The 25,203-nt window shown below is 33.3% G+C and overlaps 2 protein-coding genes across 2 annotated transcripts; both read right to left on the bottom strand.

Moving 5' to 3' along the window:
- Nucleotides 1-6,021: 6,021 nt before the first annotated feature.
- LOC144543856 (basic blue protein-like) lies at nucleotides 6,022-7,316 on the bottom strand. Its single transcript, XM_078292295.1, has 2 exons — nucleotides 7,133-7,316; nucleotides 6,022-6,569 (listed from the first exon to the last, which is right to left on the bottom strand). The coding sequence occupies exons 1-2, from the start codon at nucleotides 7,308-7,310 to the stop codon at nucleotides 6,370-6,372; spliced, it is 378 nt and encodes a 125-aa protein (XP_078148421.1). The 5' UTR covers nucleotides 7,311-7,316; the 3' UTR covers nucleotides 6,022-6,369.
- Nucleotides 7,317-12,611: 5,295 nt separating this feature from the next.
- Nucleotides 12,612-21,560, bottom strand: PHO1 (phosphate 1). The gene is made up of 15 exons (XM_078326651.1): nucleotides 21,206-21,560; nucleotides 20,712-20,765; nucleotides 20,282-20,549; nucleotides 19,381-19,744; nucleotides 18,724-18,772; nucleotides 17,731-17,805; nucleotides 16,933-17,062; nucleotides 16,314-16,437; nucleotides 15,472-15,721; nucleotides 15,100-15,204; nucleotides 14,945-14,989; nucleotides 14,723-14,875; nucleotides 13,963-14,244; nucleotides 13,517-13,653; nucleotides 12,612-13,067 (listed from the first exon to the last, which is right to left on the bottom strand). Exons 1-15 carry the CDS (start codon nucleotides 21,455-21,457, stop codon nucleotides 12,980-12,982), a joined length of 2,376 nt encoding a protein of 791 aa, XP_078182777.1. The 5' UTR covers nucleotides 21,458-21,560; the 3' UTR covers nucleotides 12,612-12,979.
- Between the last annotated feature and the right edge of the window lie 3,643 nt (nucleotides 21,561-25,203).

Here is a 25,203-nt window from a genome sequence, read left to right on the forward strand (position 1 = left end):
TTGGTGCCGTGGTAGTTAGAACTTAGAAAAGAGTAGAGAAGGGGGCAAGGGGCGGGCAATTGAATTGACTAAAAGCTGCTACATGCTGACCGAACAGCATTCCCGGTTTTTTTTATTTATTGCAAAATAATTTATTTTCTCACCTCATTAATCATTAGCGAAGTCGGATCTCCTGAAGTGAACTAACCAAAGTTTGAGTTTAGATCAGAACCGTCCGATCAGAATCCGCACGAATACTGAAATAATTACTTCTACTAGATGAGATAGAAATACAATTATTTGATAATAGTTAGCACCTCTGTAATGCATATATACTATTGTATATTTTACGTTGAAAAGAATTTGAAAGTAAGGACAACTTAATAATTTTCTATTATTCTTAAAATAAAAGAGGGACCCCGGACCCCTGATAATTATTTATTTTTGTATTTTGGAATTTTAAATAAAATTCAACATTTTAGGTATAATCTATATTACATACATTCTATGTTGTTGAATTTAGGAGAAAGTAGAGTAAGATTAAGGAGAGAGAATATATTGCAAACTTATGTTTTTCTTATTATAAGATTTCTTATTTATAATTATAAGGTTTAAAACTAGGTACTATTTCCTATTCTAGTAATGACGGTACACATTGCCGTTATCTTTCTATATTTGTAAATAGCTTAAATCTTATATCTATATTTTAACATACATCATAAATATGATTAGATATAATATATGATTTATATCAAGTGACTTGAATTTTATTGTCTGATTATCTATATATTTCGTAATACCTATTAATTTTTTAATTTTTATTTTCATATTCATATATATCAAAATAATTATTGTCAAAAATTCACCTAAAAAATGAGATATGTATTGAAGAACTGTGATCTGCAACAGAGTCAAATTTTAATTGTTTTCTCATCTTCCAATAGATGTATCAATAGATGTTAAATACAAGTATCAATTATGTTGGTGATTTTAAACATACGCCTTCTTTATTTAAAAAAAAAAAAAAAACTATGCTTGTAATTTTTGTAGTGTTCTAAATTGCGCACAATAATGGCGTTATAGCGTTTTTGGACATTAAACGCTAAGCTATGGAATAAAAGTGCACTATTTCAGCTATGACCATTATAGCGGTAATAGCGATTGCTCTACACGCTACGCACTATAGTGAACGCTATGCTACATAGGATTTTATTTAAAGGCCTAAACTGATATTTTAAAAAAAAATAATTTTTTTGAAGGCGCGGATTGCTTTTGTTTTTAAATAGAAAAAGATAAATAATTTATGCCATGATGTTTAGATTTTTATTTTAACAGAAAAAAAAATATAGTTTATGTCATGATGCTTATATTATTTTGAATAGAAAGAGATAGATAACTTATCACTCTATAAGACTTTAGATAATTTTGATAATTAATAAAAATATAGAATATAATTTTTCAAACAATAAACGCTATGTAAGATAGCTTTCATTATAGGTACGCTATTCGCGATAGTTTTTTTTTAGAATTTTCACAATAAATAATGTGATAATTGCTACTTAGAACCTTGAGCTTTTGAGAAAATTCTTAATGTACAATACAATAAAGTTCATAACCTTTCCCCCCCAAAAAAAAATAAAAATACAAGTCATAATCATTGCTTAGCAAATTAGGCGATAGAGAGAAAAATAGATTGCAAACGTTATAAACTCTAAATCTGTTCTTCATCTGCTGGTGGCTACAATAATATTTTATTTTTTTCTTTTGTGTAAAAGCTAGTGGACATAATAATTAACATATCTGTACTAGAAAGGATCCATTTTATATCTTGCATCACTAATTAATAGACAAATGTTGTTCGTTAGGTCATGTATTTTTTTTTCCGAATATATACCCTATATTTTTAAAAAATATGAAAGAGCGCATCTCTAATTAAAAAAAAATGGTGAAGTCCTCTCTAGGTTGCACAAGGGGATTCAAATCTGCTGAAGAAAAAGAGCATTCTCTTATTCTTCCATTCGAGCCGTTTAAAATTGATCATACGGCTTCAATTACATCTGATTTGTTTTAATAGATTCTATTGATATAAAAAACAATAATTAAAGCCGTATGATCGATTTTGAATGGCTCAGATGAAGGAATAAGAGGGTGACTTGTGATCATATATTGTAAAAACATTCATAATTTATTCATGAATTATTTATTTTTAGCATAATTTTGCATAAATTGATGAATTAATGGATTTTTGTAACTTTTTTCGAATTATTCACGAATAACTTGTAAATTTTACGACTTATTAGCGAACCATCTCTGAATTATTTGAAAAACAAAATCCTTGAAGCTTCAAAATTTTAAATATCTATGTACGTTATAAAGAAAAAAAGAGACATAATATTATCTCTAAATGTAAAATTTTAATTTCAATTATTTTCAAATCTCGAATTTATCTATTTTTTTGCCCTAAACATACAATTAGCCATATAGTCATTAAATGTAACCCGAAATTTGTATTTATACCATTTAAAAAAAAAAAAAAAAACCAAAAAACTATGATTTTGAAAGATTTTCAAAAACACTCAGGTTACCAAGCCAATTTGCGGTCCCAAAAAAGAGGAACCGCCAAATGACCCTGCTGACCTGACAAAATTAGCGTATTTTGATTTATATATATATTTTTATTAGAATACAAATAAAAATTTGGGAATTGTAACTTCGACTGGATTAGAGAATGGTGTTACCACGTGGTATAATAAATCATATAGCCATATCTATGGGAGATTGGGGTTACCACGTTGCAACCATTTCCTATATATCTAGCTAGTATTATTAACAGGAAATACTGCATTCGCAGTATAAGGTCATTAAACAGATGCAGCTCACAATTTGTTTTGTGGTATTAAAGAATAATATTCATTTGATTCATTTGATTCACTATTCTCAGTCTCACAGATACGTTTAATTCGCGAATTAAATAAGAATTTTGTGACTATATTTCCAAGTTGCAAAACGCATCCTTAATTATAATCCTGATCCAGAAAATTCCTGCCTATTGGAGAAAAAAAAAGGAGGCTTCTAGAAATCCAATGAGGTTGGTTTGTTTTGTACACTGTCCCTGGGGTTTCTCTTTCCGTCTTTCGTGTAAAAACCAAGAAAAAGAAATTTGTGGCGTCAGCACTCAGCATCATATCACTAGAAAGATCAGATGATTATTTAACTCAAATCTAACAGGTCAACTTGACCTTACTCAATAAAAATTCAGAGTTTAGAAGTGACTAAACTAGCAATGATAAATAAAAATAGAATTCACATATTTATCAATAAAATGATTGCATTTTGTTATTATTATTAGAATGGTGCTAATATGTATTATGCTTATCAAGACAGCTGTTGAGCTTAATTTTCAAATTTATTGAATTCAAATTATGAAACTAATCTTTTTTATGGTTAGCGACAAATTACCGTCAATAAATATATTAATTAAAAAAATAATAATTACAAAAGCTATTTTGAAAGGCATAAAGTTTTTCCTCACTCGTAACCTATGTATCTATACATGGAGCAGCTTAACGCTTTTCCTAATTCCTCACTGAGTGAGGTTTACATGACTAGTTGTTGTCTAACCACTTCTCAATCTCTAGCAATGTATCATTGATAAGATGACCCACCGTCTTTCACTTGTTGGAGAAAAATCTCCTATCTCTCTCTCTCCACAATGTCTACGCCCTTGCTGCCCAAATAACATCCCATCACTCCCTTTTCCGCCTTGATAGCCCTAATCCCGTTATGATCCATTCCTTGAGTATGTTGGATCCTCCTCCTGAGGCAATGCTATTTTGCACTTGTAACCCCTTCCAGAGCCTTTGCGCAAAATCAGAATCCCATATAATGTGGTTCCTTGACTCCATCCTATCCTGAGAGCATAGTTGGCAGCCCCTCTGTACCATACAACCTCATAGTGTGAGTACTTGCGTTAACACATTCTTATTCAGCATCAACCAAATGAAAATCTTCACCTTTATTGGAACCCTGATTTTTCAGAGTCTTTTTTGTATCGGTGAAATGACACCCGTGTTGTGCATCAGTCTGTATGCAGACGCACATGAGAAGATCCCGTTTGATGTCCATCTCTAAATCGCAGCTCCTCCAATTTGATCCATCGAAATTGAGCAGAAGGGGATTATGTTAATGAGATCCCCGACTAGAAAGGAAGCTTCGAGCCTTCGATGCATCATTCTCTATGTATCAGATCCATTTCGTACAAAATCAAAGTGATACAAAGAAAAAAAAAAGTTGTTTTATTGCATTCATTTTATAATAATTAAGCAAGTTACAAGCATTAGTCTTTAATCTAGTAACAAAAACATACGTTTTTTGATATAGGAGGTTATGAGTTTGAAATTTAAATAGAAGAAATTTCTTATTGTAATAACAAAAGTATAAAATTTGAAAGCTAAATCTTTGTCTTTCTTTCAAAAAATAATTAAGCAAGTTCCCCTTGGCCAAAAAGGAAACAAATGGAGCATTGAGCATTTAATAAGAAAAAAGAAGTGAGACGGTGATTTGGGGTGAAGGGAGTTTTGCCCTTCAAAATTTCTCTTACGAGTGTTAGTGACTTTGTATCTTACATCACATTAACTTATTTGATTTTTTGTTTTATCTCAATTTTTTTCAACTCAACCTCCAGCTCCAGTGATTGAGATTTGGCATCGGTCGGACTCCTTAAAATCCCAAGTTCGATCTTCTCAAGTAACTCAATTTTTGAGTTTAGATCGAGGCCGTCGGATTAAAATCCGGATCAATCCGGTTTGAGATAAAATGCATGTGATTCTTTATATATTCGTGCCAAAATAAATCTGACCGTCCAGATTGAAACTCAAAATTTGAGTTACTTTAGGTGATACGAATTCTTAAATCCTTGTATCCTATCAAAAGTTTTAGGCGGCAGATTTTTGGGCCGGATCAGGATCCATCTCTTACGACTAGGTCAGATTGGGCCTTTATTGTTAGAAGCCAGACCAGGCCTAGATTTTTGGAGACGAGTTGAACCAACCGGTGCCATCCTAAACTCGATAGGATTCTTGTAATTAACAGAAACCATCGATTATGTAAAGGTGGCTTTTTACAAGTGCAACCGTAGATAGTCAATTTCACGATTTGAAATTACATCGAACAAGTTAATCTTGCTTGGTAATTAGTCTGGTTTAAGAAGCTGTGATCTACGCTTGGTGCCTTGGTGCTTTTGACCTATTCTCTGAATTCCTTTCTCTAAGAGTATTAATGTTGTTCTCAAAGGAGCTTTGATGTATGAGGAGGGATCCACTTGCATCATTTTTTGGTGATACTAAATTGCATTTTGCATTTTCAAAGTTTTGAAAGTCCACACAGTTGATCCAAATTGTTCAACATAATGAATATATTAAAATATATTTGCAGAACAAATTTTACAATTTTTTTTACTATTTATTAAGTATTTTACAAAATCATTATTTTCAGACCATTGAATTTTTGTACCCATCTTAATTAATAGTAAAAAAAATTAAAAAAAAATGTAAAATTTGATCTGCAAGCACACTTTAATATATCCATCATGTTGAACGGTTTGAATCGACTATTTAGACTTTAAAAATGTAAGATGTAATTTGATATCACCAAAAAAGGGTGCAAGTGAATCTCTCATATATTTTACCTTTGTGTTTTCTTCTCCCAGTCTCCCACTAATATATTTTATTTTTTCAGATTTTTTTTTGGTATTTCATCGCTACTGTTAACAAAAATAAAAAGAAAAAAACACTTGAACATAGTTGCAATCAATCATTGTTCCCATTCATCATTAAATTAGTGAAGGATCTCGCCTCCCACTTGATATAAATATAAACTCTTTCATTTTATTACAAAAATAATAAAATTGAGCTTTTTAAATAATTGAAAAATAGCTCCTTATTGCTAAAAATTCAGTTCAACACAAGTAATATTGCAGGTGGGTTTTTTTTTTTTTTTTATTAATTTAGCAAATTTTATTCATTTGTAACTAATAGAATATTCCCAATTTAGGTGTCTGAATCTAGGGCTAATTTTCTGAACATTTTTTAAATTAATTTAGAAGTTCACTAACTAAAGCTTCTTAATTACCTCAATGTTCACATCTTAATCTTACATCAAAGATCACAACCAATCCTCAAACTCAAGTACTGGCATGACAATATGACATTCAATTTACATATTACTTACTTATCACACTTGCTTTTCAAGCAGCAATCACTCACTGCACACATATATCACAACCAAAAAAAACAAAAACAAAACCACCACATAGTAAACAAGCAGTCTTTATTTAAAGCCAAGAGGCAGATACTGCACGAATCACGATACGCATGGATTGATCACTCGTAATCAGTTGCCTACAACAAGTATCTTCATGCCGGCGGTGCAGTGGCCTGGGATGCTGCAGATGAAATAGTTGGGACCCTTTCTGAGAGTGAATTTGTCGTCACCAGTGGTCCCCGCTTTCGAGTTGGAAGAGGCCCTACAGCTCCTGTATCCTGTTGCACTTACTGGCACCACGTTGTGCAGTCCCTGCTGGTAGTTGAATACTACCAATTACACACACCCAAACACACAGAGGAATTATATACTACCAAAATTCAATCATTTGAATAGGAGTCTATGTCATGTTCCATTGTTTCCAATAAAGTATACGCCTGTTGATTTTGATTGTGTTATTCAATCGGTACCGGTGCTGGTACAGGAGGGTTAAAATTTTCAATTTTTTACAAACTGATTGCAGATTACTTTTTTTTGCGTTCTTTGTTTTTTACAGTTTATTCTTTATGGCTGAGATATCTAGGATCTTTAATAATGATTGGTATTATGGACAAATAAAATAACCCAGGAAATTATGTAGATAGATAGATCAAGGTTCTAATTAGCGATTATAGCGCTACAGCTTTTAAGGTCCGAAAAAGTTATAACGCAGCTATAGCGCAACCATAACTAGCTATTTAGAATAATTATAAAAGAAAAACGGTTAATAGCGTTATAGCTTTTGAGATCCGAAAAAATTATAGCGCAACTATTGCGTAGCTATTTAGAACCCTGAGATAGATAGATAGATAGATAGATAGATAGATAAGATAGAAAGAGATGAGAGAGAGACCAAGGGTATCGCTGGCAGTGAAGGCTTTGCCATTGGTCCAGCTGTCATATGAAACAGAGAAGCCCCATCCCTGGGAGCCTCCTACTGCATGGGTTTCAGCATCGGCACGATAAAAGCACACGAGAAGCAACATGGCAAGCGCCACAATTGTACTGCTGCTGTCTCTTCCCATGGCCATTCTCCTACTTAATTAGTACTAAACTGATAGTGTTACTGTACTAGAAAATATCTGAGTGTAGTGTTTAGATATAATCTTCCCCTGCTCACAGGCTCTATTAGTTTCTCCCAATTTATAGGAGCTTAATTAAAAGTATAGTGTACCAGGTTATAATTAATTAATGTTATGTGGGTAATCATGGTATCCTTCTTTCCCGTATCCAGCATATATTTTTTTTAATGAAGATAAGTTATGTTTTCGATTAAATAATTGTTGTTGTAATATATTGAGATAGCCACTAGCAATTTATTGGCTTAATCATGAAAGTGCAATGTAAAGATTGTATATTTTAAGTGAAAGAGTCTTTAATTAAGGTACCTATTTGAGTAATTAAAGCTTACCATGATTATCACTATATTTGTTGCTGACAATTGTTATTAAAACTTACTATGATAATCACTATATTCGTCTTAAGAAAACTTGTAAATACACTTTTTTTTTTTAAATATATTTGTTGCCGACAATTGTGGACAACCTAGCTTAAAAAAAAAGAAGCTTACTATGATTATCACTATAAGAAAAGTAAAAAGAAAAAAGAAAAAAGAAAAGACGAAAGAAAAACTAAATTTTTATTTGCTGCATGGGCATTATTAGTTGCTAAATGAAAAGAGCAACAGAGAGAGTCTTATCTAAAGATGAGTTAGGCTGGGGTGCTATGGATAGCATAGTGGCCTCTATGCTACGGCTCAATATTCGAGTTTTCAAAATCCAAACGGTCGATCCGAACCGTTCATCTTATTCTCCATATTAATATCTGCTTGGAGACCAAATTTTATAATTTTCTGAATTTTTTTACTATTTATTAAGTCACTTTGAAAATCGCTAATCCAACGGTTTTACTGTTTTGTGCAGCCACCGTTGGATCAACAATTTTGTAAAATACTTAATAAATAGTAAAAAAATTCAGAAAAATGTAAAATTTGGTCTCCAAGCAGATATTAATATGGAGAATAAGATGAACGGTTCGGATCGACCATTTGAATTTTGAAAACTCAAATATTGAGCCGTAGCATAGAGGCCACTATGCTATCCATAGCACCCAGCCTAACTCTCTAAAGATTGTTCACGCAGCCCCAAAATCATTAACAGAGATATTTTTGCACTCAACGCCTTTAGATAAGATAAGATTTCAGCTTAGAGCTTGGTTTTAAATAATCAATCTCCATTCTATATATGCTGGTATATTTTTATTAAAAAAAAATCTTTGCAAGAGATTTCAGATTGCAAAGATTAAATACTTCGCATGAATTGAAAATTTTAAGTTAATTTTAATACGTATTTTTTTCATCATATTTTAATTACTTGACTTTATACTAAATTAATTTGAAATTTTATAAATTTAACATGTAAATACATCACTTGTGAAGTAGATTAGCATCAACGGTTTAGATTCATCAATTTTAGCAAAGATGAGTTTAAGAGCACCCAAGTTCTACTTTAATTTTAGCACTATTTATTCCGTCCATAACCCAATTAATATTCCAATCACCATCCTTATCCTCATTAATATTTAAAACACCTTTTGACAAGAGCGGAAGCAGAGAATTTATAAATGCATGTCAACAATATCTATTTGTAAATTGTATATCCTAATTAATTTCAATTTGAATTTAGAAATTTCAGGAGGAGCCGTGGTGAGCAATTTTTATTAAAAGTAGGGGGTCAATTTCGATTTTTCAATAGTAAAAACATGAGAAAAAGATAATGCATGACAATCGAGTGTTGATAAAAAAATGAGCGTGATCGTGACTCGCTTGCTAACAGCTTGTTCGCTTGTTAATTCTATTTCATCATTGTACCTTCCGATTGTATCATCACAAAGTCATTAAATTTCCATTATAAACATTACCAATTATTCCATCTCAACCCATTGAAATGAAACTATTTTGTCGGTTGTTCGTACATTATACTTATTAGGTCCACATTGCCTACTTGATAGAAATCTCATCATGCACAATATTTAAAAATTGATGTAGTGCAAAAATGAAAAATTAAGCTCTAGTGGAGGGAGCATATGAAGTTATTTTGGAGGGAAAAAAAGTTTGGATTTTGTGCTCCTTATTGGGCTGCCAAAACTCGAATAAATTAAGATATGTCATGTTAACCATAGGTGTTTTTTTTTTTTTTTAATCTTTTAGTTCTAAATCTATCATTTTTAAACCATTGATATTACAATGTTTCCCTCCCCGAATAATTAAATAATAATGAATAGAACGAAATTTATTGATGTTTTATTAGCTGCTACATGATGAATAGAATTATTTTCTTCAATTAATTCACAATATATTTTTATTCGCATTTTGTTGGTTGAAACTACAAACTCCAAGTAACAATGTGTTCTCTAACCAACACTAGTAATTGAAATCATGAACACTAAGTCGATGAAACATTCAAGTTATAAAGAATGTCTTTGTAAAATAACTCAACAAAAGAGTGTAGTGATTAAGATTGATTTTGAGAAAACATATGATAAAATTAATTGAGATTATCTTTTAACGCTAGATGGATCAGAAGTTGTCTTTATAGTTCACAATCTTCCATTATCTCTCTATCTATTCATCTTTGCTACAAACACACTGTGTATAGTCTTCAGTAAAAGTAGGCAACAAAACTTTATTAGAGAGTTAGTACCACTTGTTTGAATAATGCAGTTGTTGCAAATTGCCATTGTGCATATGATACAATCTAATTTTTATCAGCTTTTGAGGCTATTTCGTCAGTTCGGCGATAGTTGTGACATGTTATATTAATTGTTTGTGATATGACAAATTTATAAACAGTGATACATGAACAAAAACTGTATAGAAAGTTGGAATGATGATAGGTGTAACAAAAACTAAGAAAAGCAGGAGGAAGGGTTAGGAGGTGGAATTAGGGGAGTTGAATGGTATGCCATCGAATTGCCTTCTCAGTTAATGTACACTACTAGAATTTTTGCTTTTTCCATAGGTAGCATACCTTATTTTCAAAGGGAGGAAGGGTTCTTGAAAATAAAATAGCTTTTGCTGACACATTCAACAATTTCCAACGACGGAACCTTGGAAATAGTAGCGCATGGAAATTCCTCTTGCCTGCCTTTGGAAATGTTTCTTATCCACCCTTGGAAATGATTTTGCATGATCCATTACCCGTCATACAGACAGAATACTATATTTAATTGATAGCCCATGGAAATACCTCAAACCATGCGCTTGGAAATACTTTGAAAATAGTGAGATATATATTATTTCCAAGAGCCACCCTTGGAAATGTATTTCTTAAACCGTTTATATTTTTTATATTGAATGCTCATGGAAATAATGGATCACTATGCTCTTGAAAATGTTTTATTGATTCAGTTTATGCTATTTTATAGTTGGACTTATTATTTCCAAGGGGCTATCGTTAGAATGTTAAGTCACTAGAGACAGAAACGTTTCTGTTTATTTGAGATGTTTTTAACAAAAGTAAATCACAGTAGCAAATCAGTATTTAATTGAGATATATAAAATAATACATTAGATTGAAAACTCTAAGTAAAATTTATTGTGTTTATCCATTTTGTAATGATTTTTGCTAATTGTTTGTAATTATAACCGTAAGTGTGTCGTTATGAATTTTGGCAGCAACTTTTTTTGCAATTGGCTAGCCCTCCACATTTTTTGCAATTAAAAGTGAATATAATCCCAAAATTATATACTCATTAATCAACAAAATAATTTATATAATACATCCTAATTAATAAGAAAAATACTTGAATGCCAATATTCGCATATAACACATCCTAATAAGGCTCATCATCTTCAGAATCAGATTCATCGTCCGAGGAAGATAAGACAATTACAGGTGGTGGGGCTACATGCCGCCACTCAATAATTGCGGGGTTTGGATTTGTGAGTGGATTGAACCAATTAGGCGGTATAACCTGGATTGGGGTGGGTCTTCCCGTAGGATTAACCCTAATTACCACACATTTTGGATATCCTCCGTGATTGGGATTTTCAATATCAAGATTATAGACCTAAATCAAATTAAAAAAAACATAATTTAACAACATGAACCAAATTAAAGAACCTAATTTAAATTGTAGCATATACCTATCTGCTGCTGCTGCAACAGCACTCTCATACATGTACAAAAGGTTAATTTGATCTCAATGGTAATTGTTTATCCAATGCTAATTGAAGCTATGTTTACTGAACTGAAGGATGAGGTCAATCAATTTAAGGTTCAGTTTCCAAATCAAAGAACAGAAGTTACACGGATAACTTGCGTGAACGAACTGAAAGACGCAATCAATGATTTCAACAGATGCAGGGCCGACATGAAACATAACATTGATCTATTGATTTCAGAAATATGCGAGTTTAGCGCTACAGTTGAAGAGATGGAAGCGAGCAATACTGTTATAGAATTGAAGATGAAGGCAAACAACCTACAAATGCAAATTATACATTTGTTTGGAAGAGCTTCTGTGTTAACAAATGGATATGTTCCACTGGAGAAGATACTAGAGATGAGCAAAAAGAAGCAAGTAGAGTGTCCACAACTAGGGAACTCTTTGCACAATTATGGGAAGACTTGAAAGTGTTTAGTAAGAGCTTAATATGAAGTGTTATTGTGCCAGTTTAAAAGTTGACACATTTTGATCCTGACAGCTGTTCGTATATATTTTAAATTAGAATGATTTATTTCACATTTTGATCCCCAGACGCAAATGTAGATTCTATGGTATGTAGGAACTTGTCAGGAAGATTTTTAATTGATGACCAAACAAGTTTTAGATGGATAATATCGTAATTTTAGAATTATAATTGAAATAATTTTCATGATTTTCAATGACGGTTGTCGAAGGAACTAAATAACTTTGCACTAGAACTACTCGTTTATACTTTAAAACAGAGAATATATTATACTGAAATACAGAATGTGCAAATTTCAATTAAGTAAATTTCAAACCAGATGACCACCGAAGCACTACTATGTGCAGAGATTTCGAATACGAATGGAAAATTAAAAATATACAGCAATTCAAAACACATTTCAAGATGCCAATTTCCAAACAATTTTGTTCACAACTAACAAAAGCCGAAAAAGAATTAATATCTGACTAGTAACTAATCCGAAGCCAGACCATAAATTCACTTCATTGGATCTGATCCACTGGTATTGCTTACTTTCTATATACTTTCAACATACTGTCGCTAGATTAGGAGGAATTTTGTGCTGCATTTCCATCAAGAAAAAATTACAAGGATTTGCCTTTCGTAAAAACAATCACAAGAAAATCAGTAACAAATATGGTTACAACAGGGAGTGGTTCCATCAATGATCAATTCTCAGGTTTACAATCAATTTCATACAGCCGGGTATTTTCATTAATTCACCGGCTACATGCTCGCTAAGAAACAAATTTTATCTTAGCTTTGTCAGAATACATAATACTAGCCTAACATGCCTCCTTCAATTGTTGTCCTGGATTCAGACAATAGTTAATTAATTTCATTTATCTTATCAATTTCCTCCAGGACCTGAATTGAATTGTTTCGCCAGAAGGGTACTGTCCCCCAAATTGATGTTGACTCAACAACTTTTACCCTGTGTCACTTTTTTATTTACTCTTTTCCAATCTGTGTCCATCTATTCTCTCTTCAGTCGGAATCCAACTCGCGGAAAGGAAGAGGTACTTCCTTCACAGCCCTGAATTTGCCTACATTGTTGAGATGCTCATTTTCCAACCTACAATCAAGTTGTGATCAGGTATAAGAAAGAAGTAGATACAATTTGAATTCAAGGAAACTTTAGGAACAGATGAAGAATTATGATTATTGCTTTCAGTGCTGTGTAGATCAGGACTGATACAAGTATAAACCAACATGTACTGGCATTGGTAACCAGCTACAGTAGACCACCTCTGTAGACCTTTTTGTTTCCTCTATTGGCTTGGTTCATTGAGTTTTTAATTTTAAGAACTGAGTATATGAGGCTAAATTGGTAAAATGAGATTTATTTGCTGGTTGAGTACAACATTCTGATTTTGAGGATTGGTATCATCTAAATTGAAGATCTTCAATCAATATAGCTGGAACTGCATCAACTTTTCAGCACATCAGCTGAAATTGGTAACTTTTGAACCGATTATATACTATTGTTTCTACCCAGATGTTAAGTAAAAACAAGTTAATTACCGGTAGAAATTCCAGTGTCCACGACGAATGACCTCAAATGATGCTAACAAAAAGTCAATTAGCCGGTGTTGAAATGGGTCCACATTTATATGCACCAAACTAAAAATCCATGCAAGTCTTAGACCCAGATTTACACCCTGTAATTACATCAAGCCAAGTTAGAAATACAATATATAATTTATTTATGTTATTTTGCCAATATAGCATGGTGAAACTATATAGATGATACTGCATATTCCTAGAAATTAATGATTCTTGACAGTAAAGTTAAATATAAACAATTTCCAACTAAGAACCAGAACCTAGCATGAATTTCTGTTACAATGTATCTCTTACAATTGTAAGGATTAAATATAAATACCTTACAATTGTTTGTACCGGATGATGAGCTGTCATTCAAATTAATTCTTTGAATAAATGAAATTTGTTTCTATATTATATATTACCATGGATAGGTAGTAGACGAACTGGTGCTTCAAGACAAGATCGTCTCTGAGCAAATAATTTCTCGATTTGGGCTGGAAAAAGCCCCAATCTTTGACAAAGTCCCAATAGAGCTGGTAGAGAGTTGCAAAAATTGAGAAAATTATTACAAATGTGAGCCATGTATACGTGGAGTTCTCACTGTACATCACTCTGAAAAATGCTACCACAAGGGCAGATCCGTACTTTCCAGCATTTGCTAGGTGGTTTTGATCTCGACCTTCCTCAAAGTACCTTCTGAAACACTGAAAATTTTATGTCATTGGAAAAACTTAAATTTATGTTTGATATTTGACTTTAATAAAAAAAATAAATTTGATATTTGACCATTAATTCTATCATGTGATGAATGAACTATTTTGATCTGAGGCACTCCATCTAACAGTTTGGTCACTATCTACTCAGACAAATAGATGGTGTATCAATGATTCTGACATTTTAATTGTGGTGGCACCATCTAAAAGCTTGGTCATTATTTGCTCGAATGAGCACTGTAGCCATGACTCGATCTATCTTAGTTATGTTATCTAATTGTACATTAAATTTTAATTTACACTCAGTTGTGCACTAAGCCAATTGCACATTCATTACAATTAATGGTTTCTCTGGAATGGAGTTCTAATTAGTCATATTTTCTTGATCTGTTTCTCAACCGACCTAGGGTGTGTTTCTTATTCCTAAATGGGAGTTAACATTACCAGTACTAAATGTAAATTAAGGTACCTGCATGAGTCTCCAGTAATAGGGAAGGAAAGAAATGGTGTAGGCAATCATTTTGTATTGTGGGCTATGTGAACATGTATCGTACGAGTGTGTTTTGAATATCATTGCCATGAAATAACATGCAGTGAACTCTATGTGCCTCATGAGCGGTATCTGTTACACAACATGAACAAGTTAACAACAAGCTTGTATATATTCATTTGGACAAGGAGTTGTTGTTACCTGGCTGCACAATTGATCAGCCATGAAGAAATCAACCATCACCACCTACAGTAAGTTTCACATTGAATTAGCATATATTTATCTTTTGTGTTACATCTACTAGGATTATTTGAAACTATCACAAAGAAATTAATATATAGTAGTAGTTTAATTACTTTGTAAAGTGGTGCCAAAACAATGTTGCGGATGACTCGTAGGAGGCAGAAGCGTGTCGAGCGGTAGAACACATCAAATGGGCAAAGGAAAATCCCTATTAGGAGCTTATCATTTTCAAAAAGAAAACAAAGTGTTAAAATCATTGCAATGCAAGTACATTCTACTAATATATCAAAGAATGTAATTTCGATGTTATACGTTAATTAGTACCTCCTGGTCAAAGAAAGTATACTAAACCTTATTAGATGGGGGTGCAAGAATACATATGAACCTCAACTTTAAGCATAAATTCTAGTTGGTCCGGAATCACCTAAGCACAACAAATTGCCAATAAAATGCATATGATTAAGTTTAGGTTAACAATCTAGTACCAGACAGAGGAGTCCTGGCAATGTATCAGCGTGTTTGCTACCGACATTGGAGGAATTGAGAACAAGATGGATAACCATAGCACCAACAACTGTCGTCATCAGGGATGCGCAAATAAGAAAGGCATCCCTCGGCTTGAGTGCTGTGTTCGTTGCAAATTCGAAAATGAAATTCTGGCTTATCCGTGTGATTCTCCACATGAACAAGTTGCAGCCGTACATAAATACATGCAGACTTACCAGAGCATATATACTGCATAATTTTACAAAAATATGGTTATGTATTCAGAATGGATGTACACTGTACAGGTTTACTGTACTACTGTATATGTGTGGGTGGTGAACTATTGGAAATAACAAACGCTACTGTGCCATGATTAAATAAAATTGCAACAAAAATATTATCCAGTTCAAATAGATATCTCTTGAATAATAAGAATTGCAACCAGCTCTAAATTTTTTTTAATTGTAGGATTTGAGAATTGACTCTTTGCCGACATTATTTCCATTAGCATAGTTGCGTGTCAAATATTAGCTCATGATCTTAGTGGAATCATTAGTGGACATTGATTATAAATATAGTGAAGGTTTGGTTTAGACTTTTTATCTTAAACAACTTTTAATAGATTCCAATTTAAAGGCAAACCTGAAAATGAGATCAATTTAGTGGAAAGCAGAGACTTGAAGCTAATAGCGTAACAATTACTGACATATTATAACTACTCTGCTTAATATTTAAAAAAAAAAAATTGGATATTACACTGGTTTTTCTTTTCTTGAGAATTTTAATCTGTGCAAAGTGCAAACAGAAAGCGAAAGAAGGCATGAAAATAAATAAAATGTACCTAAAAACAGGGTAAAAGGACTCGACGTAGCTGGACCTGTCAGAACTTGAAGAGAAGATGCCGCAGAGATGCGCCAAGACAGCGTACACCCCAAACAATGTCACAAAACTTCCTGTAAAGAGACCTGTCAAGAAAAAAAATGTCATCCCTTCCCTTCAATTTTTGGTAAACATAATAACACGTAAGTCTTTTGATAGCTCTGCTCTTGGATGTATGGTATTTTCAGTTTCAGAATTGACCAAATATTTATTAGCAGCGATAATCGAAATTCAGTAATTTACGAAACCAAACAGGGGCGAAGAGTTGGTATTGTGGGACCAGTGCGACCATTTTTCATTAATTTCATCTATTAATGTAACTGAATTGCCACTATAATAAAAATCTAAATTAACATCACTAAACTTGATCCTAACGGATTTCATTTTCTTGTAAATAAAGGAAAGTGTCATGCCATCATTGTTTTGTGTTTGCTTTTTTTAAAACAGAATTATTACATTGGGACACTCAAACTAATAACTCTTGAGTGTTGCTAACAGAAACCGTCTGTAAAACGGAGATGCTATATTAATTAAGAGGAGTTGAGAAAACATATATATATAGTAGTAGTAGTAGTAGTTACCAACAAAAAATGTGACGACGTGAGAATCCTTAGGCTGACGTGGCCTGAGGAACTTCATTGCTTTCTTTCTGTCATTCCCCGCAAAATGCTGTGTGAAAATGTTCTCCACCTCATCCCCCAGCTTTATCACCTGTTTACATACCACAAATACCAAATTTATCAGGTAAGAGCTAATTAAAATTATTTAAGCAATGCATCATAAACTTTTATAGTATATTACTATATTTACTTAATATATTGAAAAAATATATTATTAATTTAAAGCTATTTAAAATCTTTCGTTGAAATTAACATTATTTGATGTAAAACTGAATGACTTCAAACCAGACCAAATTTAATACACACGCTATATATTTAAAAAGTAGAAATATACATATAATTTTTAATTTCAATAATATTTTTTAAGATTTCATATTGATGTAGATAAAAGTTTAATGTACGCTATAACTAAGGTTTTGACGATCTTCTATATTTCGTATTTTCTCTTATATAAATACATGATTTGTCATTTTCTTATTTTAAGCAAAACTAGCGCGCTAAGAAGAAAAGCAAAAAAAAAAAAGAACAAATAAACTTTTTAGGATCAATTAAAGAATTGTTGTTGGTTTTTTCCAATATTATTTTTGTGGCACGGACAGGAAATGTCGTATGCCAATAAGCAACAAAAAAGAAGTCACATCTGACATCTTTGTCACTTATTTTTACGGGGGGGAAAAGTGCGAGGAAAGTGAAAGAAGCACTAAATTAATCACTGTATTTTTAGCTAAACTAATTAGGCAGAAAGATAGCAAATTAAACCTTATCGGAGCTGACAAAGGGGGAGCTCTTAACTTTTCTGAGAAACGACTGAGCTGTGCTTTGTTGCCTGGAAACCTTCACAATATATAAAATCAGTTTAATTAATTATAATATTAATTAAGCTGTGATGCATGAAATCAACTAATTAAGATCATATATGCTATTTTCAGTAAGGGCCTTCATCATGAAAATCATCTCTCCACAAATCTTTTCGCTCACTTTACATACGACAGCTAGCTTCTACTTTTGGCTAACAACCCCATAGTTAAACTTTCATGTATGTCTCGTGAGTCGTGATATAAATGTTAACAACTAATTAACAAGCTATCTCGTCACCTTCCTTTTCTTGCTTCGCGCCACCTGTCAGTATATTGTATATATCTCATTTTTTTTTTTTTTGGTAATGATGTCAAATATATATATATATATATATATACACATACATACATACCTACAGGGAAAGTATCCTCTGCGGAGTTTTTGCGTGCGGAGCTTTTAATCTGGTCCGTTCGTTTTGAATCGGACGGACCAGATCAGATCTTGCCCGAATTTAAAAAAAATTCAAAATTTGGTGAACCCTTAATCTAGTCCGTCCGATCCGAAACGAACGGACCAGATTAAAAGCTCCGCACAGAAAAACTCCGCAGAGGATAGCGTTTCCATACACACACACATATTAAGACAAGGCCATCGATCGCTGCACCGTAGATTGGATAGAGGAAGGTTAAAGAGTCCAACTTTTATTTTCTTTTTTGTGAAAAAGGACAGCACTCTTGAAATTTATTTGGCTTTATTTGAGTGCTAAGGAGAGGTGAATAATTCTCTTATTTGTGTGTATAATTGTGTGTATATATATATATATATCATGCATGCCTAATCGTGTGAATAATTCTCTTATTTAATTTATTGATAAAATTGATTTAAATATACTGATGCCTTGTACCTTCCTTTGTTGAAATAAATGATTTAATAAATCGATGCTTTACTACGTACCTTCCCAAATTTCTTCATTATCTTTGTGAACGCCTGCATGTTGAGCGAGCTGCAAAAAAGTCACAAAACCCCCTGTCAATTTTTTATTTATGAATGTAGACAAAAGTGACTATGGTGCCTCAAAACCCACAAACATTTTAAATTATTAATTAACGGATCACCATAAGTGCACATAAGTCGACATCCTATTCCTATGCCGTGCAAAATTTGTAATTTGTTGGTATATATATTCCATACCTATGGATCCAGACATGACATCACTTTTTTACATCGCCATACATGCATTTTTCAACACCAACACACCTTTATTGTATATAATTTGCGTTGTCGCATCTACAGTGCTAAATTTGTGCGTTTCTGTGTGCCCAATCTTTTAGTTTTGCTTTGCTTTGCTTTGCACTGAAAATTAATATTTCCACACCCCCACATTCTGACTTACGTAGTCAATAATAACTCCACCTGTGTATAGATGACGCACTTCTAATTTACACTACTGGATTATTTCAAAACAAAAAAATAATTCTAGAAAAGATATATATACGAAACCCACACTACATCAGCATATATATAACACTGGAAAGTGGAAACTAATTTGCTCACGTACGTAAACCCAGCACCAACATCCACAAGTTGTTGGGGCCAATATTGTCAAAATACCTGTATTTCTTAATCAAGCCTAGGCCGCGGTAGAGCTCGACAAAGGCGCCTCGGATCATCTTCTCGGCACACTGGATCTTCTTGTTGTTGACGTAGCTGCCTCCGGTGGTCCCGTCTTTGCGGGACCCATTGATCAGGTCCTCCCAGACAGAGCTGACAACTGAGGTGACGGCCACAATTGTGCGGGTGGGGGTCGACGGAGGGATATCGATCCTCATCGACGCCATTTTTGGCTTCACACCTTTTTTAGCCTTTCCTCGGGCGGCTCCGATTATCTTCACCCCGTTCTTCTCCAGCACCGCTATGACCTTCTCTGCCATCAGACTGCTGTCTGTCTGTGGCTGCTCCCCCTCAACTGTACTTTCTGATTGATATTTCAACAAAAGTATAAAGTGAGCTAAACGGATTATTAATTTAGTCTTAATCATGTTGTTATCAACTATTAATATATAGGACTTCCTTTATTGATTTATTTATTTTTTTGAAGGTTGGTAACAGAACTTCCTTTATTACTGATATCAAGTGTACACTAATGAATGAGATGTCTTTCCTCAAAACAAAAAAACAAAAAAACAAAAATGAGATGTCAACGGACAACAGTCATAAAACTATATAAACGGTATGTATTGACTTTGTCAATGATCATATATCGCTGCATAAATTAAATGCTATAACAACATAATTTACACAAATTCGTATCCTCTGCATTAACTCAAAAATAATCTTTTGAGATAATGAATCTGGACTGTCCAATCTACTTTAAAATCCGTGATGATTAGATCTACACTAACCCTGAATTATAGGCTGTGACCGGATTGATTCCGTTTAAAATCAAACAGCTGAGATCGTTAACTCAAAAGATGCTCTTTTGAGTTAATACAGACGATGCGGATCGACTCACCTGAGAGGTCGCTAGATTGGGAGTTGTTGCGGGACAAAAGAATGCCGGGGGAGCCGGGGGAACCCAGGGATGTGGGAGACTCCGGCGACAAGGTATGATAGTGTTGCTGCCTCTGGCAAAAACTCTGCAACACTTCTTTCACATCAGTGAGGATTTGCAACTGTCTGATCAAGGCCTCGCTTCTCTCACAAAATTCAGCCTCTTTTGCCATGTAGAAGTTGTTCACCTTCTCCAATTCCATGTCTGATTTCTCTATGAACACCTTCACCTGCTTATTATAATTGCTGATTATGCGGTTATATATGTTTCTCTTAAAATTTGTACAAATTTATTTTTATTTTATTATCTACACTGATTATTATAATTTATCATGCTGTGATTATTTTAGTATTTTTCATTATTAATTGTTCTTTGCACTTAAAGAGGTTACCTCTTGATGACCTGCCTGAATCAGTTCCATCTCGTACATGTTTTCTTCGTCGAGCTACAAAATCAAATAACATTTCTTAAATTTACAGGGACAAAAATGATAATACAACACATGGAAAATATGTTATGCTGTCATGCATATATGAAAATTGGACGGTCAAGATTGCTTGATTAGGAAAAACTAATTAAGCTGGGGTTTCGTGAAAACAATAACCCATGATTTCTTACATTCTCCGGAAAATTTGATCTTGGCCATCCAAAAAGATAGATAAAAGTTGGAAACAGTTAACCCATAAAAAAGGCGAAACTATATTTTCTTGTCGTTTTCTGTGTTCTGTAACCAGCTTTAAGCGGATCACGTAACAGAAAGAGAAGCATAACAAACAAACAAGCAAAGAAACCACCCTCGAAATTTCGAAAATTAAAAAGAAAAATTAGAAAGCTGATCAGCAAAAGCTAAAATTCAAGAACTCCAGCTAATAAGGGATAGTGCACCTGTTGAGAGGCATGGCGGCGGTGGCGGAGGCGGGAGGCAAGGGACCGAACCGGGTCAAGGAGAGAGAAACCGTAAGCAACATCACTGGTAGGCGAGCTTAGATCATCCTCAATGGGGTCTGTGGAGGAGAGATGGTGGAGGAGAGCAAATTTGATTTTCTTGATGTGTTTCTTGAGAAGTTTGTAATTGACGAATGCCTCCTTCCACTCTGGTATCAATTGCGCCTCCAGTTCCCTTGAGAACTTCACCATTTCGATCAAATCCTATCCTCCCTCTCTCTCCCCTTTTCCACTTTGTTTCCCCTGTTTTTTGCGTAGAGAGGAGAGAAAAGGGAGGAGACGAAAGAAATGAGAGTGCAACGAGTGTCTCGATCGGGTTTATATAGGGATATAGCAGGGTGAGTTGTTGGAAGCAGAGTCGGACGCACAAGTAAAGTGGAGGGAAAGAAATAGTGAGAAAGTGATTAAAAAAAGAAAGAGATTGAGGGAAAGAATAGTGCCGGTGATTTAAAGCATTACGGACCTCTAAAAGTGTTCTGTTAATGGTAAAAATTAAGGAATATTATTAGTTGAAAACTAATTAGTGTTTTTTTTTTTTTTTGAAAAAGTGAGGATATCACCGGTTTCATTACGAAACGCTCAAGTTTGTACAAATGCATAGTCCAAAATATACAAAACCAAAAACAGCTAAACTGAAAATAAAAACAGCTAAGGCAAAATGCAACTAATAGCACTAAGTCAACTAAAGCAATTAAGACGTAACACTTCGAACCACATCACTCATAGAACTAGAAAACGTCATGAGGAGAATCATTGAGGAGACCATCAATAGCCATATTCGGCCCTATCACGCAAATAGTTAGAGAGGGCCGGCCCCAAAACTAATTAGTGTTATTAATGAATATGCTTAAAGCTTCTTTTGTGATTAATTTACAAAACATTAATTCATGATGTCAACTGACATGATCTCTTCTTAGTTAATTTATACATGGATATTGGATTTTACGGATTGTACCCTCTTAATTTATTCTCAGGCGCGCGTGTCAATTGAAGGATTTTAATCAGTTCGGAAAGTTTTTCATGCCATGAGTTCGATTGTTAATTATCAAATCATATGTTGTCTCTCTAATAATATTTTTTTGTGAAATTTGTTTTTCAAAATGATGGATAAATTATGATCAATAAGATCAATAATTGGTTAAATAAGCTTGCTAGCTTAGTGGATTAATTGAGAATGTAAGTTATGCATAGACATAATCATCACACCCAGGAATAATTAATGGGCTTAACTTTTTTAGACAATATATTAATAGAGAGGGATCAAGTTACAATAATTTTTGAGTTATAACAAGTTACAACAACAATTTTCTACATTTAATTTTCAAAGTTCAAATCGTCGATCCAAACTGTTATATGCTATCTCTACAATAAAATATGTTTGGAGACCAAATTTTACATTTTTTGAAATTTTTTTACTATTTATTAAAATGGGTACAAAAACTAGTCAAACTCAGACCATTGAATTTTGTACCCATCTTAATAAATAGTAAAAAAATTTCAAAAAATGTAAAATTTGATTTGAAAGCACATTTTATTGTGGAGATCACATTTAACGGTTTGGATCGACGATTTAGACTTTGAAAATGTAAAAAATAGTTGTTGTAACTTGATCCCTCCTCATATTAATAATAATTTGATACATAACAATATATTAGATAAATTAAGGTTTGAAAAACAAAATCATGAGGAGGCCCAATTGGCGATCGTGAGGCGATTGGTGACCTTTGTCTCTCTCACGTGTGATAGAGTGGAAATCAATGCTAATAATATTTATAACCCTAATTTCTACTTACTGTCGATTCACAAACGCATGAATCTACTGTGTAGTATAGATTGGGGTGTCGATCCATAGGGATAGTGTATTAAGGTTAAGTTGTTCACTAATTATAGGGTTGTTTGGTTGTGTTTGGTTGTTTGGTTGAGTTATGTTGTGTTTAAGGTGATCAATCAAAGTAGTAAAAGTAAAAGGTTAAAGGTAATAAAGGATTCTAGGGATCAGGCTATATGTCATTCATATTCATCTAATCTAGGTTTTGGTTGTCATAACAATAGTGCACGGTTCTGTCATCATCCGCATGCTATTGCAAATACCTGTCAGTTGCAAAGTTACTTAATAGCATGTGGCTATGTCACCATCCGCACACGTTTGGGTAAACCGTATAAGGTCTGGTTTCAACTCCAGTCAGAATCGCACACGGTTTGATCAGGACTGCACATGTCCTATACTGGTATCTATGCGATCTGAGAGTTGCTAATCCTATTCTAGTGCTGATCTCTGGGTCGGACTCACAGCACCCTAACTGAGCAAGTACCTGTTGAGTACTTTGTAAGGCTCAGTAGCATTAAGATCAATGATAAGTCCTAATTACTAATATCACATGATGTCAATAATCAAGATTACCCCACTACTAGTCATGGAATGCGACATTTGTCTGCTAAACCATATCTTAATAGGTTCCTTAACTGTGGTTCGAATACAAGCGATCAACTGGTCAGTCTATTCTACTTGTACCTATGATAACTAATATTCTTCGGATATTGGTTAACCCCAATTAGGTATGAATGGATTGCACACTCCATTCATACGAGGTCACTTTAAGCACACAATAAACAAGAACATAAAGCATAAAATCTCAGTAAGAATTCAGATCATAATGCAAAGATAATTATAAATGAACAACTAGATTAAACTCATAAGAATTCAAGATTACAAGCCTTTACCCTAGAAATGTTCTATCTAGCCTCTAATGGGCAAATACACAATGAAAATAGATAGAAGAGACATGATACAACAAAAGAGAAGAAAGAGAGATGGAAGGAGTACACCTTGAGAGTCTCATCTGCCTTCTTACTGCTGCATTGTCTCCGTCCTTGGCCAATTCTTCCCTTAGGCAGAATTGTACCGCTCCAATATGCCTTATAACTAACCCTAATTTGCTAAATTGAAAGATGAGAGATTGATACTGTTATATTTCAAAATTTTAAAACGTGATTTATTGCTAAACTGATCTTTACACTAAATAAAAGTTTCTAACTAAATTAATGACTGATCAGAAATATCTGATTAATCTGAAACGAATCTAAAATTTCGAAATATAAACGAAATATGATATTATGTATATTAAAAATATTATTACGGACAGCGGTGGATAACAATCACACATACACATTTCTCAGTGGGAACGATAAATACCTCATACTGTAGAACGTGACACTGAATGAAAATATTAATGACACGAACACAATTCTATTTAATGTTTCATTCGGGGTCTGTCAAATACCATATTCCTAGAACATGTATCTATGTGATTAAAATGACATCTCGTGTCAAGTGGTTTGTAAAACTTAACCATCTTTTAATCCACATACTAACCTTGTAGCGGTAATTAGTGTTCCTGCTAATTACCTTGGTCAGTGACATTTTAAGAGTATATATCATCTATATTATGGAGTTTCACAATTTCAGTCATGAACTCGAAATGATCCATAAATGCAATAATACTCAAGGCAACAAAATGATATACATTCAATTCATGAACAAAGTTTTATGATAATTTATCGTATTATTGACTTCTATATTATTACAAACTAACAGCTCTGGCAGACAAGGGAGTTTGAAAAGTTGACTGAGGATTTTGGTGCGATCTTACTTGATCAAGATCCAGCCACTGTCAACTACTGGGATTGGCACTTTGCACAATTAAAAATTGGTATGTGTGACCCTAAACTCCTCCCTGAGTCTTACTGGATCATGTATAAGGATGCGAGTGGTCTAATCCACAATACACAGGTCTTTGGAAATAAATCTTGCTTTTAAAATATAATTCACATTCACAGCTTAATGAAATGTCTCATTTTTTGAGAGAGGTGACTAAATTGCAATACATAGGTCAATTGAGCTATTTTTTTGAGATAGGTACATGCTAAACTGTTCAGTT

The sequence above is a fragment of the Carex rostrata genome, chromosome 25 (genome assembly GCF_964058835.1).
Source record: "Carex rostrata chromosome 25, lpCarRost1.2, whole genome shotgun sequence".
In the NCBI taxonomy this organism is placed as follows: Eukaryota; Viridiplantae; Streptophyta; class Magnoliopsida; order Poales; family Cyperaceae; genus Carex; species Carex rostrata.

Coding starts and splice junctions, on each gene's coding strand:
- LOC144543856 (XM_078292295.1), bottom strand. CDS start 7,310: ATGGCCATGGGAAGAGACAGCAGCAGTACAATTGTGGCGCTTGCCATG. Junction 6,570..7,132: donor CACTGCCAGCGATACCCTTG/GTCTCTCTCTCA, acceptor TGTAATTGGTAG/TATTCAACTACCAGCAGGGA.
- PHO1 (XM_078326651.1), bottom strand. CDS start 21,457: ATGGTGAAGTTCTCAAGGGAACTGGAGGCGCAATTGATACCAGAGTGG. Junction 15,722..16,313: donor TCCTTTTACCCTGTTTTTAG/GTACATTTTATT, acceptor AAAATTATGCAG/TATATATGCTCTGGTAAGTC. Junction 13,654..13,962: donor TCGTCTACTACCTATCCATG/GTAATATATAAT, acceptor ATGTAATTACAG/GGTGTAAATCTGGGTCTAAG.